The 14,008-nt window shown below is 32.1% G+C and overlaps 2 protein-coding genes and 1 non-coding gene across 4 annotated transcripts; 1 reads left to right on the top strand and 2 right to left on the bottom strand.

Moving 5' to 3' along the window:
- The first annotated feature begins 3,810 nt into the window (after positions 1–3,810).
- TRNAW-CCA (transfer RNA tryptophan (anticodon CCA)) lies at positions 3,811–3,882 on the top strand. The gene has a single exon. It is a non-coding gene; the product is annotated as a tRNA-Trp (tRNA).
- A 1,203-nt stretch (positions 3,883–5,085) lies between these two features.
- On the bottom strand, positions 5,086–8,963 carry LOC137806686 (cardiolipin synthase (CMP-forming), mitochondrial). 2 transcript variants are annotated; one of them, XM_068606923.1, is made up of 9 exons: positions 8,453–8,963; positions 7,392–7,950; positions 7,247–7,313; positions 7,051–7,125; positions 6,926–6,977; positions 6,330–6,415; positions 6,164–6,238; positions 5,471–5,565; positions 5,086–5,394 (listed from the first exon to the last, which is right to left on the bottom strand). In XM_068606923.1, the coding sequence occupies exons 2-9, from the start codon at positions 7,823–7,825 to the stop codon at positions 5,304–5,306; spliced, it is 975 nt and encodes a 324-aa protein (XP_068463024.1). In that variant the 5' UTR covers positions 7,826–7,950; positions 8,453–8,963; the 3' UTR covers positions 5,086–5,303. The 2 variants fall into 2 exon arrangements, with proteins under 2 accessions (XP_068463024.1, XP_068463023.1); XM_068606922.1 differs by lacking the exon at positions 8,453–8,963 and having other exon boundaries at positions 7,392–7,999.
- On the bottom strand, positions 8,614–8,949 carry LOC137839125 (uncharacterized). The gene has a single exon (XM_068648252.1). It carries the CDS (start codon positions 8,947–8,949, stop codon positions 8,614–8,616), a length of 336 nt encoding a protein of 111 aa, XP_068504353.1.
- Positions 8,964–14,008: the final 5,045 nt, after the last annotated feature.

Raw genomic sequence — 14,008 nt, 5'->3', positions numbered from 1 at the left:
GTGGTGTGAGTTGGAAACCCTAGCTTGTAAGTATCACATGTTCTCCATGTATGTTTGAATCGATGAACTCTTGATAAATACACTACTATGCAGGTGAGCATTGCAATTTGGAGCGAGTTGGACGGTGAAATCGGTGACCACTGGAGGCAAGCGAAGTTCTTCGTTGTGAGGAGGTAGAGGGTTCCGTTGAAATCAATGAACACGGGAGCCAAACGAAGTTCTTCGTGGTGAGGAAGTAGAGGGTTCGTCGTTTGTGGTGAAACCCTAAAGGTTAGTGATTTCTTTGACTCGATTTTTGTTTTAAGGTATATATATTTTGTTTTATGATGTTTTGGGTTGGTTTCTCCGATTCAATACACTTCAAATTCTCCAAATTTTCATCTTTTGTATAAGTCATCACCTATCTTGATAAATTTTGTTGCCTTTTTTGCAATGTTGACATCACTTTCGATGTTTCCTTGTTCTTGAGCTTTAATGAAATCTTTGAATGTGTTTATCCAGTCATCTTGTGTTGCTCTGTTGTCAATCATTTATCCATTCCCACCGTCAGACTGATCATGCTTTGTTGTATTATTGAGTTGTGTTGAGTTTTCCATTTACAACTTGCTAATTTTGATAATGGATATGCTCTCGAATTTTGCTCATTCGAAATGTTCTCAATCTCGAATTTTTTGAATTTTTGCATGATGTTCTTAACTTTATGATAATATTGTAACAACAAAGGATCTTTTACCTGATACTCACTTTTAATGTGTGCACATCACACATTCTTTGTTAGTTCTCTTTTATTATTTTATTTAATATTTTGTAACTACTTCAACAACAATTATAGCAATTTTGAAATGACAAAATTGGAAAATGTTACTTAAATTGAAAATTGAGAAAAAAAATAGTCTTAATATTAAATTTGAAAAAAACTGATTGAGACACATGCAGAAATTTATTTGAAGAGAGTGGGAAAGATTGAGATTGAACTGAGGATTGAAAACATGTTCCTCTTTTTTCTTTATTTGTATGTTCATGTTGCTCTTTTTTTTTTCTCTTTTAATTTTATTTCAAATAAAAGTGCAACAAAATCAATACAAGAGAATTGATTCTTTTCAATAGCCAAGGATGAATTTAAAATTTTCATTTCAATTTCAAACAATTAATAAAACATTATTGTAAATAATTTTATGTTTAGATTTTAATATATTTAATATATATCTTCCAAAAATATTCTAAAAAAAAATCAAATATTTATAAATTTATAATATATAATTATATTGACTATATTTCAATCACAATATATATTAGTAGGTGCACTAATATTTTTATTATGTTTCAATCACAAATGTATATTAATAGGTGCCCTAAAATTTTTATTATCTTCAATCTGAATAATAATATCATTTATTTAATTTTTAATATTAAATATAATTATATATAGTAAATAAAAAATGTCGATATTGATATATTAATTGAAGTTTTATTTGAAAGTGATTTTAAATAAAATATAATTATTTAATTCAAAATTAATTTGTTAAAAAAGTATTATTTTATAATTATTATATTTCATAAACATATTAATAATATGTATTTGTATATATAAAAATTTATACTGTTAATATAAATTTGCGAATAATAATATTATGTATTTAATTTTTAATATTAAATATAATTATATATAAATAATAAAAATAAAAAATACAAACACCATTATTTTATTTTAGATAGTCTTTATAAAAACACTTACTTTTTTCCATTCTCTTCTGAATAAGAGTTTGGGTTATTTCACATGTAATGACAAAAGCAGATCACCAGAGAACTTTAGGAGGGATTTAGCATTTTTACTTTATTTCTGATTTTATTTTTTAAATAAAAAGATTTTTAATATATTTTATGTTTTCAAAATTTGTAAAAACACAAAAAAATGGAAAAGATGTATGCTCTATAAAAATGTAAACTAAAAATAAAACTGATATGATAAATTTTAATTAATAAAACAGAAAATAAAAGTGAGAAAGTAAAATTTTATCTTAATTATTGATGCAATGATCATTGTTGTTAAAATATTCAATCAAATTCTTTAATTATTGTATCAATATGACCCACTATGACACTAAAGGTTCAATGAAGTCCGTCCCTAAACGATAAAATATAATAATATAACTTATTATTAGTTTTATAAACTGTAATAATTTTTTATTCATGTCTTTATTTTTACGAGAATGAAGATAGTGATATTATTATGTTTTTAAAAATGGAAAAACTTATTTTTTTAATAATAAGATTAAGTTGAATAAAATAAATAGATATTATGATTACAACAGTCTAGTCACTCCAAATGATGTGATGTCTAAATATGCTTTAGATTTTGACAATAACAACAAGTATATACCTATTTTTTGTTGACTTTTATAAAATATTTTTGTAAGTGGTTATATTTTAAAATCAATATATATATATATATATATATTCTTCTTTTTCTTAATTAATTTTTTTTCCTGTATTAAATAAAGAAATTAGTTAATCTCTTCATGATAATAAACATTTTATTAAAAAAAACATTATGTAAAAGTAATAGTTATTTTTTTATATGTTTTTCTACCACTACAAGAAAATCATAAAATAAAAACCAATTTTTAGAGACAAAAAATAATTATTTGTTATAATGACTAAATTAGAGACTATTTTAGAGACTAAAAAAATGTTAGTTTATAAATTAATTTTTATTATTGTTAGATAGTTTTTAAATTGATGTTTAATTAGCAACCAATGTTTTTGCTACCAAATTTAGAATCTAAATAATTGGTAGTAAAAATCTTATTTGCTAATTAGACACTAATTTAGAAACCATTTAACAATAATAGAAACTAATTTAGAAATTATTTATTTATTTATTTTTAAAATGGTCTCTAATTTAGTCATTATAACAACTAATTATTTTTTTATCTAAAAATTAGTTTGTATTTCAAGATTTTTTTTTTATTGTACCAAGCTATTTTTCACAGTAAGACTTCAGATTTATTTTAAAATATAACTTTTTTATAAGAAAACTCTTATTTATTAATATCTCATTTGAAATATCATTTCACAACCATATTTAAACTTTTTAATAATGACATTTCAATTAAAGAAGACTATTCTATACTCTACTAAAATAGTAGGTATGATTAGTAATTTTTTTCTAAAACTTGAGTATTACCTAACACACCTTTAAATTAATTTTACTAACCATTCTTCTTAGAGAAAATGGTTAAAAAATCACGGTGAGAATAAATTAATTATATTAAATACTACACTTTTAAAACAAAGTTTATTTAAAATAGAGGAAGTACCTTGACAATATTAACAATAATTTTTAAAAGAAGGGATTAACTTATTTAGTAGAAAGAATTATTCTTATTTGTTTAATTTTAAATAATAAATGAAATGTATTCTGTATTTTTTCCTCAGAAGAAATAACATTTTATGGTAACATGTATTTAAATATATTGTTATCCAATCCTCTCTTCTCTTCATTAAACAAATATATAAAACGTTTGTTATAAAAAAGACAACATATAATAATTTTTTTTCTTCATCTTCACCAAACATAAATGATTCACTCCGTAAGCATGTGGCATGGGTGAGGGAGAAAAGGTTTTTTATAATTAAAACTCATGCGGGGATTTAAAAATATGAAAATAAAAGCTAAAATAAAACTGGGTCAATATCACATTAATAGAAATGTAAAATTTATAATACTACATAAAATGATTCATATATAATAGATAGAATTTGGACTAAAGGATACGTCTAGCGTATAATTAGATAAACTGACAAGAAGGATCCGTGGCGCAATGGTAGCGCGTCTGACTCCAGATCAGAAGGTTGCGTGTTCGATTCACGTCGGGTTCAAATCCTGTGTTCGTTCCTTTCCAAATTTTTTGTCTGCTTCCCCAAAATGAAAACACCCAACGCAGCATTCTGAAGCCATATTTTTGACTGAGGTATCATCGTGAAGAAACAAGTGTATTACAATTGTTGTCTCTAGTATTAAATTGAGTACCCCTCCTTCCTCGCAGCGTTTCGTTCACCACCGTCAGTTCGTGTTACTCTGCCGTCACCGTCAGTTCGCACCTTTGTCCTCTCCGCCGTCACCGTTCGTCTATCTCTACACGTTCCTATGCTTGCGGGAAATTTGAATTTCAAACCCTAATACACTCTTCCCCCTTTTCAGATCACATGCCACATTGCTTTTACCAAAAATACCAAAAGTGCACATGCCACATCATCCATTCCTCCACGTCACACAGGTGTAAATTGGAGCAAACGGTTTGGAGGTGTCAAATAATCATTTTCCTATTAAATTATAATGTTAACGTGTTCAACATGGTTTGATTATCGATAGAATCTTTTGATGATCAGCACAAATAAAGCTCTAATGATTTAAACGTAATGAGACATACAAGAATTTATGTAGGAGTTTGATTGGCCCACTGTTGTTTTTTAAATTTGATATCTTAAATATGTGTTTTATCTTGAAATTAAGCTCATTTTTTATTTTGACATTTAAATAAAATGTTACTTATTCATGTGACATAAATATTCTCATTATTTTATAAATATTAAAAAAACTTATTTTAAGATGTTTATTCTTGAGTTGATATTTTTTTTTTAAATTATATGACCCAACATAAATTATAGTTGAATCAAGTTAAATTCGATTATAAGTAAAAAAATAAAGTCAACCCAATTATACTTAATTAGGTCAAATTGAAAATTAGATTAAATAGATCTAATGTAAACCAGTTATATATAAGTGTCATTAATCTTGCTTATGTTTATTTGACAAAAATAATACATTGCCTTTTAAAGTTTTGATTATTAAGATAACACTCTTCTATTTTATTAGAACAAATATTTTAATTCTCTTTTAATATAGTTCTCATTATGGAAACAATCACCTTTGTTCTTCGTTTTCTGTTGCTTTTCAAATTTGGCAACTAAGACTTTGTCAAAGCTTTTCAAATCAAATTTTTACAATAGGTAGCATTGTGGCAATTTATGTTTAGGTTATAATTTGGGTTTGGTGTGACTAAATGATCAGATAAATTAAAATGACGATGAACGAGAAAGACACGTTTAAACTTTCCTCAAACACAGAATTTCAGAAGAAAAAAAAAATCTAACATTTATCACTAACTACTTGAAACACTAATGCTCACATCAGAAGGCAATATTTGAAAACAGCCTGTGCAATATAGTTGTAAGTAACTGTGCAATGAGTCCTAGTTCGTGCCGATCCCTCCATCCCTCTGCATTCAATGGAAACTCAACTAGACCGAGTTTGATACTACTGCAAATCTCCTAAAATATTGTGCTCCATATGCTGCAGTAGTTGCCACTGTTGTTGAAGCCACTAAATAGCTGCACCAGAAAATGGTTCGAGTTCATATCTGGGAAGACTTGCTGGAAGGGAAACATAAAATTCTCACAAGATTACCTCATATAAGTGATATATGGTTGAGTTTCCGTTGTTCCAAACTCTGGTTGAAGAAGAGCAGCAGCAACTAGAGCTAATTGGAAAACTGTATTCACCTGTTCAAATTTGTATTCCTCCTCAAGAAGTATGAAGATAAAAGAGAACTTTTGACAGGTTCTCCATCATAATTTTACTTCTCTAATCTACAACTAGATAGCATTTTTATTTTCCTTTTTAAATGCATTTTAGTGAGTGAAGTTTTGCAAAGTTAGGAATTAAAGTGAAGGTTTTGTAAAGTCAGAAATTAAAGCGACTAATACTTGGAAAAACTTGAGAGTTAAAGGGCGGGATTGAGAATGTAATTTGAGACCATTACAAGCTGAGGGTTTCGTCCTGTAGTAGCTGTTGATAAACAATATTCAAATTCCTCTAATTGCTTGTATACATATATGCTTACACTATTCATCATCATGTTAATAAATCAAACTCGAATATTAGGTTCAATTGAAGGAAGGGCTTGGACTCGTTCATCATGTTAAGAAATCAGTCCAATATTGTAAATTGTTCTGTCTCTGCACATTTCAATCATAACCCTAAACATTTATCAAGGAGAACAACACAACAAGCAGGTGATACCACTAGTAAACTAGTCTGCAGTTAATGTCCAACACCATATGCACTGTATGATAAACTAAAAACATCCATCAAGCTTACCTTGCTTAGAAGGAGTGGTTCAACCTTTTGGCGGGCGGTTCCATCAAGGTTAAAAAAAACAAACCAGCTTTTCCACTGAGAGAAACACACAAGATCAAGATTTTATCTTGATGACTATACAATTTCTTAAGCAAAAAGGAAAAGTTGAGAACCACATTGTTCATACCTTCCAACCCAAGCTATTTGCTCTTAGAAATACTGCACCCCCCACAAGGAAGACGTCCCGAAACACAACAAGACTAACAAGTCCAGCTTCAAAATGAGAAACCAGAATGGATAGTATTACATAACATATATGGTAATATCTGGGTTCTCGAAACATAAATGCCAAATAATGCAACATATAATTAAATGAAAATTGCATCTGATTGTCAGCCTCACATTGAAATATCTTATGTAAAAAGATCTACAAAAACTGGCATTCAGAGAGAGATGTGTGCGTATCCTTGTCTTAAATTAGCAACCGAGGACAAGGTTTTAAATTGCAATGGCAGCATTTCTTGATATTACAGGAAATTGTGGACAAAAAGAGCCAGTGAAGCCACAATTGCTGTTGCGGACACTTAAAATCCTTGACATTGCTTTCAAACTCACAGTAAAGACCCATTTTAAAACCATGGCCATGTTCTAATACTATGGTATTTTCAGTTCTATTTTAATCTTGATAAAATCATAAATGCCTATGCCAGCTACTGTTTAAAAACCAACCCACACAACCCCACAAACAGACACAAAACAGAAGTAGCAAGCAGAAGGACTTACGATGCAGTAGATCTTTATGCACCATGGCAAGAGCAACGCAACCAATAAGAACCTGGATTCACGAAAGAAGAACAGCAGATGAAACAAAAACACAAGTGGAAGGGGGGAAAGAGAGTGGAGATTACCTTGTCAGCAAGGGGATCAAGGTAGGAACCCACTACGGAATCTATCTTCATCTTCCGAGCCACGTGTCCATCCAGCTACGATCAATAATTAGAATCACACGACAACATAAAGACAAACACGTTTAGCATGTGAATGATAACGTTGAGTTGCAGCATAGTAATTAGAAAGCAATGAACATTGGTTATTGATACTCACCCAATCAGTGGCCCCAGAGAGTGCCAACCCTACAATTGCTGGAGTATACAACTCGTTGGAGATCATCCTGCGCAAAAACAAAAAGCCAAACTAAACCACCGAATACTGTATTTAGAACGAAGAAAAAACAGAAAAATGGAGGTACCATGCGAGAAGAGGACCGGAAAGTAATCGGGAGAAGGATATGAAATTGGGGAGATTGACGAAGGTGTGGAAAAGGGAAGGGTTGGTGGAAATGGAGGGAACCGGATCAGGGAAGCGGAGAGGGAGGGGAGGAGTGGAGCGAAGCAAATCGAAGGAGTGGACCTTTGGGAAAACGACGGCGTTTTCGTGTAAATAGAGAGGGGTGGCGGATTGAGAGAGTTTCCATGGGGGGCGAGAGAGGAAGAGAGGGCCTGGGCCTGGGCCTGGGCCGGGAGAGAGGAATCTGTTATTGGTTGGGGAGCGGCAGAGGCGGTGGCTGTGGTGAGGCGTGTACCAGGGGAATGCGGATATTGAGGTGAGGAAGGTTCGGGCTTTGGTTTGGGCTTGGGTGTGGTCGGCGAGTATTGCTTTAAGGAACTTGCGGAACAGAACCATTATTGAAGCATTTTCCGGTGGAGCTGCGCACAGAGATTGAGCAAGTTTTTGGGTTTTGATGACAGTGAGGATTGGTATATGACGGTGTTGAGCTGAAGTTTGAAGGGAGCATCCAATTCTGAAAGCTTAACCATTGCCAATTTTTTTACTATTTACAGCCTTCGTCTTCTTCTCACGGTAAAAGTTAAATCCTCTATCACTTTAACCAAATCCCAGAGGATTTTCTCCATTAAATAAAATAAAATTATGCATGTGAGTATAATTTCAATTAAAAATTAAAAGTGAAATTTGATATTATTACTCCAGTGAATAAAAATAAAAATCATATTATAAAGCACAACTTTCTACTAACTCTGAAAAAATTAAAATGGTGAATTTCAGCACATTTTTTTTATTATCTACGTAGATAATATTTTTAAAATTTTATTAATTCCTTATTTCAAATTTATTGATATAATATTATTAAAATCGAATTCAAGTTATTTTTTTAAAATTTAGAATTTGGTCACAATTTTATTTTCAAAAGTTACATAGTATATTGGTTATCACCAAATTTCCTTGCAATGAGATGCGCTGGAACACTCAGTTTATATCTGAAAGCAACAAAAGAAAGAACAATAGCAATACCAGCATCAGAAATAGAGGAGCTGCAGAGAGAACTTGAAATCAAGATGAACCCCAAGATGAAAAACCTAATTTTGGCATCACAAACAGAAAAATAACATTAACTTGCTTCAAGTTTTGGGTGATTCAAGATACAAGGGGAGACTAATTGAAGAAACTATGACTCAGAGATGAAAGTTGTTGATGTCATCCTTGAGGATCCTGTAGCCATAACCAGGAACCCTGTTCCACTTGTTGCTTTCCACCACCTCTGCAACCGAACACATTTTTGGGAGAAACACATTGCTACCTCTTCTCTTCCTTCTCTTCCCTGTCATTAGAAGCACCCAGAAACTAGGTCTGGAAGTGGAATAGCCTCTGCCAGAAGTCATGTCCACAAAATGTGGTTGAGGTCTTTTTGAGTTCCCTAAATCAAATTTGGAGAAGTATTCAATTTCCTTCCTCACAAGGGATCCAATTGTGCCTCTTGTGCCTACAGCAACTGGTGTAGGAGCAGCCATTCTTGCTACAAATATTGTTTTGATGGCAGTGACAATGCTTTTATAGTGCATTCAATTTACTGGTTTGAATTGGATTGATGAAGGAGGCTTCTAGATGAAGATAGCTGTGGCCTTTAGTAGATGGTAGACAATAACACGCTTTATGAAAAGCATCAAGTTCCATGATTGAAACTTTATAAAGTGATCAAGAACATCAAATTATCCCAACCTCTGCAATGAAATTTCACTTGTTTTTCCCACATCTCACTTTATCCTTTTGACTTCTCCAACTATATAATAGCTTGCTTATTCTGCACACTATAATTATATATAAAATTATTGATCATGATATGTATGAAATTGCTTTCTGTAATTTGTTCCCTTAAGTTCTTCCGCGATTTCTGTATTCACAAAATTAAAATTTCTACAGATTCCAAATCACTGTTTCACTTTTTAGTTTCTAGTAATAGTTTCTCTTCACTCTCCACCTTTTGTGCCTTGGCTGAAGGAAACAAAGTTCATCTTTCATTGTCTTGTCTTGCTTGAGTGACATACTAACAACAAGACAATATATATTTAAAATTAATAAAGTATTAGCTATCAAAAAATTAATAAATCTTACAACTAATTATGGGAGTTCTTTATTTAATCAAAAGCATGTTTGGTTATCATTGAATTAACGGGAAATTGATATTCTCATTAATTAAAGTTAAAAATATTACATAATTAATTTTATTAAGAATTTAAATTAATTTAAGTGTACTAAACATAACTTATATTTAAAATATTTGTATAATACCATACACATATACGTAACAAAAATTTTCTCCATTTTTTTTAAAATAAAAGCTTTCATGTTAGGTATCACCATCCAACTTGACATCTTAACTATACTAACATTTCAAGTAACAACAATCATTTACCATCACATGAAAAAAATTATTATTAAAAAAAAATACAAAAATACGGGGATACCAAACCAAAACTCATATGTTAACAAAATGATATATAGATAGACTATATCTATTAATAAAGAATTATAAGAACATACTAGATGGTAACCTATTATACTAATGAAAAGATTCTCTATGAATAAATCATAAATTAGTCAACTTATCAACACACGCATCTCCTTCCCGAAAAATATATGAGTAACCCAAAATCTGATTTTTCCACAGTAATTAAGACAAGTATTTCATTGATTACGAAGCAACCAAGAAACATTAGTCCTAGTAGTAAACGCAACACAAACCAAAGTAGAATAACATTCCAACCAGACATTAGTAAGCCCCATCTTTTGAGCTTCCTCCATAGCATGTATAACCCCATAAAACTCAGCAACCAGAGCAATCTGAATTTCAAGAAACGCAGAGAAAGTTCCAATAAAATCCCTCATACTCCCACGAAAAATACCTCCACAAGTAGCAAAACCAAGATATCCCCTAGCAGCCCCATCAGTGTTAATTTTAACCCAGTCTGGTGGAAGAAACTCTCATTTAACAGGAAGAGGACAAAGAACTTTACCAGTACGAGTATTAATACCAAAAAACGTGATCACGTTAAAATCCAACATGTCATTCTTCATTGAAGCTTTAGATGAATTTTCCACTAGACGAGTTAAATCTTTAATAACCGAAATAGCCCTAGAAACCTTAATCTTATCCTGAAAACGAGCATAATTCCTCATACGCCATATCATCCAAATAGAAAAAGTTATGACAACAAGCTTAATCAATTTAACCAAAGGACTACAATCACTCTTAATAAAAGAGAGGAGACCATCCTTATTAGAGAAATGAGAAGTAGGAAAAATTTGTCAAACCCAACTCCAAATACGCAAAGCATTAGAACATTAAAAAAATAAATGTTGAATAGATTCCTCGTGTTTTTCACAAAGCGTACACATAGAACAAATATACAAACCTTTATTTTGAATATGCTGATCTATAGGAAGCCGTCCATGAAAAACTTTCCAAAGACAAGAGTTTTTGGAAGGCAGAAAATATGAAAACCAAATAAATTTACCCCAACCACAGGGAACTCCTAGATCCAAGAAAAAAGTCCTAGCCAATTTAAGAGTGAAACAATCAAACTCATCTAAAATCCAATTAGGAATATCCTGTTTCGCCCTAACCATGATATGACAAAAAAGATGAGATATCTGTTATAAAAACAATGGAATATTCCAATCACCACCTATCCAAAACTGAGAGACTGTATCCGAAATGCTAGCACCATCAGATAATCCTACAATATTCGCTAAAGAAGTAGTACCACACCATTTATCATTCTAGAAATTAATAGTAGAATAAAATTGCTTAATTTCAGGCCAAAGATATGATGATCTATAAACCATTCGAAACTCGTATTTTGATTTAAGTACTGTGACTTTCAAGAGCAAAGACCAAGGTCTGTTGCTATAAGCAAAGTTCCAAACAAGATTAAGAAGATTTGCATTATTTTCATGATAAAGGTTAATAATCTTCAAATTCCTGCATATTTTAATTATAAAAAAATATTTTTAAAAAAGTGTACATTCAATATACGAATTTTAATTTAAAATTACGATTTTTATAAAATTGTAGTTGAAATTTATGATTTTTTAATTAAATTCATATTTTAAATATATGATTTTTTCATAAAAAGTCTTCGTTTCAGAACACATGTGATATATATGATTTATGTTGAGTTTAATATACAACAATATTAACGATTTTAATAAAATTAAATAGTATGATTTACCTAATTTCAGAATTATAAAAAATCTGTTCATTTTCAGAAAATTGAAGTGAAATTGCACTAGTTTAAAAAAAATTCTTAAATAAACCAAGTATTTTTTAAAAAAAATCTCAATATTCGTTACATCTAAATTAATATTTTGTAGTTTTTGAATTGCATATAATTACTTAAAATATTATATCATAATTTAATTTTAAATTTATCATTATAAATTCAAAATACAATTTATATATCCAATTATATTTATTATAAAATTTAATTTAATTGAATAAAATAAAATATTATTTTTTATAATATGCAAGCTAAAACAACATAACGTGTTCTTGATCAAACCACAAATGAATGTTTTTCCTTAAATTTTCATCCAAAAATTCTTACATAATCAATTCAAGACTATACGAATTTAAAATAAAATAATAGTAAGAACGTGCCCAGCTCCTTAAAATATAAAAATAGGAGCTTTAAAAAAAAGTTAATTAGATTTTTAAATATATGGTGAGTTTCGCCATCGAAATAAATAAAAAAATATGCAATACCAAAAAGGTATGCGATTAAATGAAATAATAAATTTTATAAGTATTGTATTACCAGTGTCCAGTTCTCGGTAGTATTTTCGTATGTTCGGTTCTTTTGTACAGTGAGGGACCTGTTCGGTTCCTTTGTGCCGCGAAGGACCTGTTCGGTGCTTAGGCCTGAGTAAACTTAGGCTAATGACCTTGGTCAGGTTGGACCTAGATCGCATGATGAGTACACAAAGTAATTTCATTTGACGCACCCGTTAAAAGAGATATTCGTGTGGTAGCTATAATTTTATTGTTATTGTTAATATGTGACAATATATCCTCTATTACGTATTTGTTGCATGTTTTTGTTGCATATTTGTTATATGTGGCTAGTTTCTATTAACCCTAGTAATATAGGGAGACGCTTGGGTAACGGAAAGTGGGTCTGCGGATAACACCTGAAGATCATTGGTGCTTGTGGCAGGTGGTTTTCTATTACGAATGAAAGATTAATGTAATTATTTTCAGTTAAGATTCGCTGAGCTCCAGGGAGAGTGGTTGCACATTGCATGAGCAGTGATAAAAGGGTGAGGAGGTCTCCAGGAAATTATTGTTGCTACACACTACACTGAGAATTATTGTTGCTTTTGATCAGCCTTAGCTGACTTGATTGTCGGAGTGTCATCAACAGATAGGGCGCCCTCTGTCCCAACGGAGCCAAACTAGAAGCAACCAAGAGAGAGGAATTGAAGACGGTGCATTCGTTCTAAAGTCAACTAGCAGTTCAATCAACTGGCAAGAACATTTGGCGCCCATCGTGGGGTCTGCTAAAACCTGATCTCACCCACACTTTGTTCAAACCTGTAGATGGAGATGAGGAATGCAAGGTAAATACCAGTGGTGCAAGAAGGTGCAGGCGAGGCCCCCACGTTGCAGCAACTTATGGAGACCATCAGAGCCCTCCAAGAAGCCAACAAGCAATCTAGATAGGAGCAAGAAAAATTGCGAGAAGAACTGCGCAAAACCAACGAGGATCTGCAACGTGATCGATGAATCCTGGGACAGCGAGAGTCGAACGTGCCCGAGAGAGAATATCCTGAGTCCTTCTCGCGGGCCATCATGGACGAGCTTATGCCCACGCATTATGTAGCGCCTAAGATTGCTTTCACGGGGGTGGAAGACCCCGAGAGTCATCTCACTGCGTTTAATGCCCATATGATAATCTCGGGAAGATCAGATTTCATGCGATGCAAGATGCCTATGGGCACTTTCACAGGCACGACCATACAATGGTTTAGTGGTCTCCCCGATGGCCACATCTCCTCTTTTGCCCAGTTCGCCAAGTTATTCCGAGAACAATTTCATGCAAACCGGGTGAAACCCCTCGTTCTGTATGATCTCTTCAATGTGCATCATAGAGAAGGGGAGACATTGAAGGATTACCTAAATCGGTTCTGGGATTTCACTGTGACACTCTGAACCCACGATGAGAATGTCATGGTGTTCGCTTTCGAGCAGGGGGTTGCCCTTGGGTCGTTTTGCGATTCCCTTATAAGTAACCCGGCCGAAACCTTTTCTGAAATTAGGCAGAGAGTAGTTGCTCACATCAATACTAAGGAAGCAGTTTTTGCCAGGAACAACAGTTCACATTCTCGGTTGCCTAAATCGAGAGAGGCAATCAAGCTTTCTCGGCCTATGAGGGTCAATGAAACCTCGACCGGGAAGAAGCCAGAATCAAGGCAGCATCCCTATCAGAAGGGAGGGTCCAAAGAAAGAAATAGGGATGAGGAGGCCTGCCTCAAATTCCGTGTTTCATACAAGGAATTGATAACCATACC

Source organism: Phaseolus vulgaris, chromosome 3 (assembly GCF_000499845.2).
Source record: "Phaseolus vulgaris cultivar G19833 chromosome 3, P. vulgaris v2.0, whole genome shotgun sequence".
NCBI lineage: Eukaryota > Viridiplantae > Streptophyta > Magnoliopsida > Fabales > Fabaceae > Phaseolus > Phaseolus vulgaris.
The sequence above is the reverse complement of the archived record's forward strand: the minus strand, read 5'-3'. Positions and strand labels throughout refer to the sequence as shown.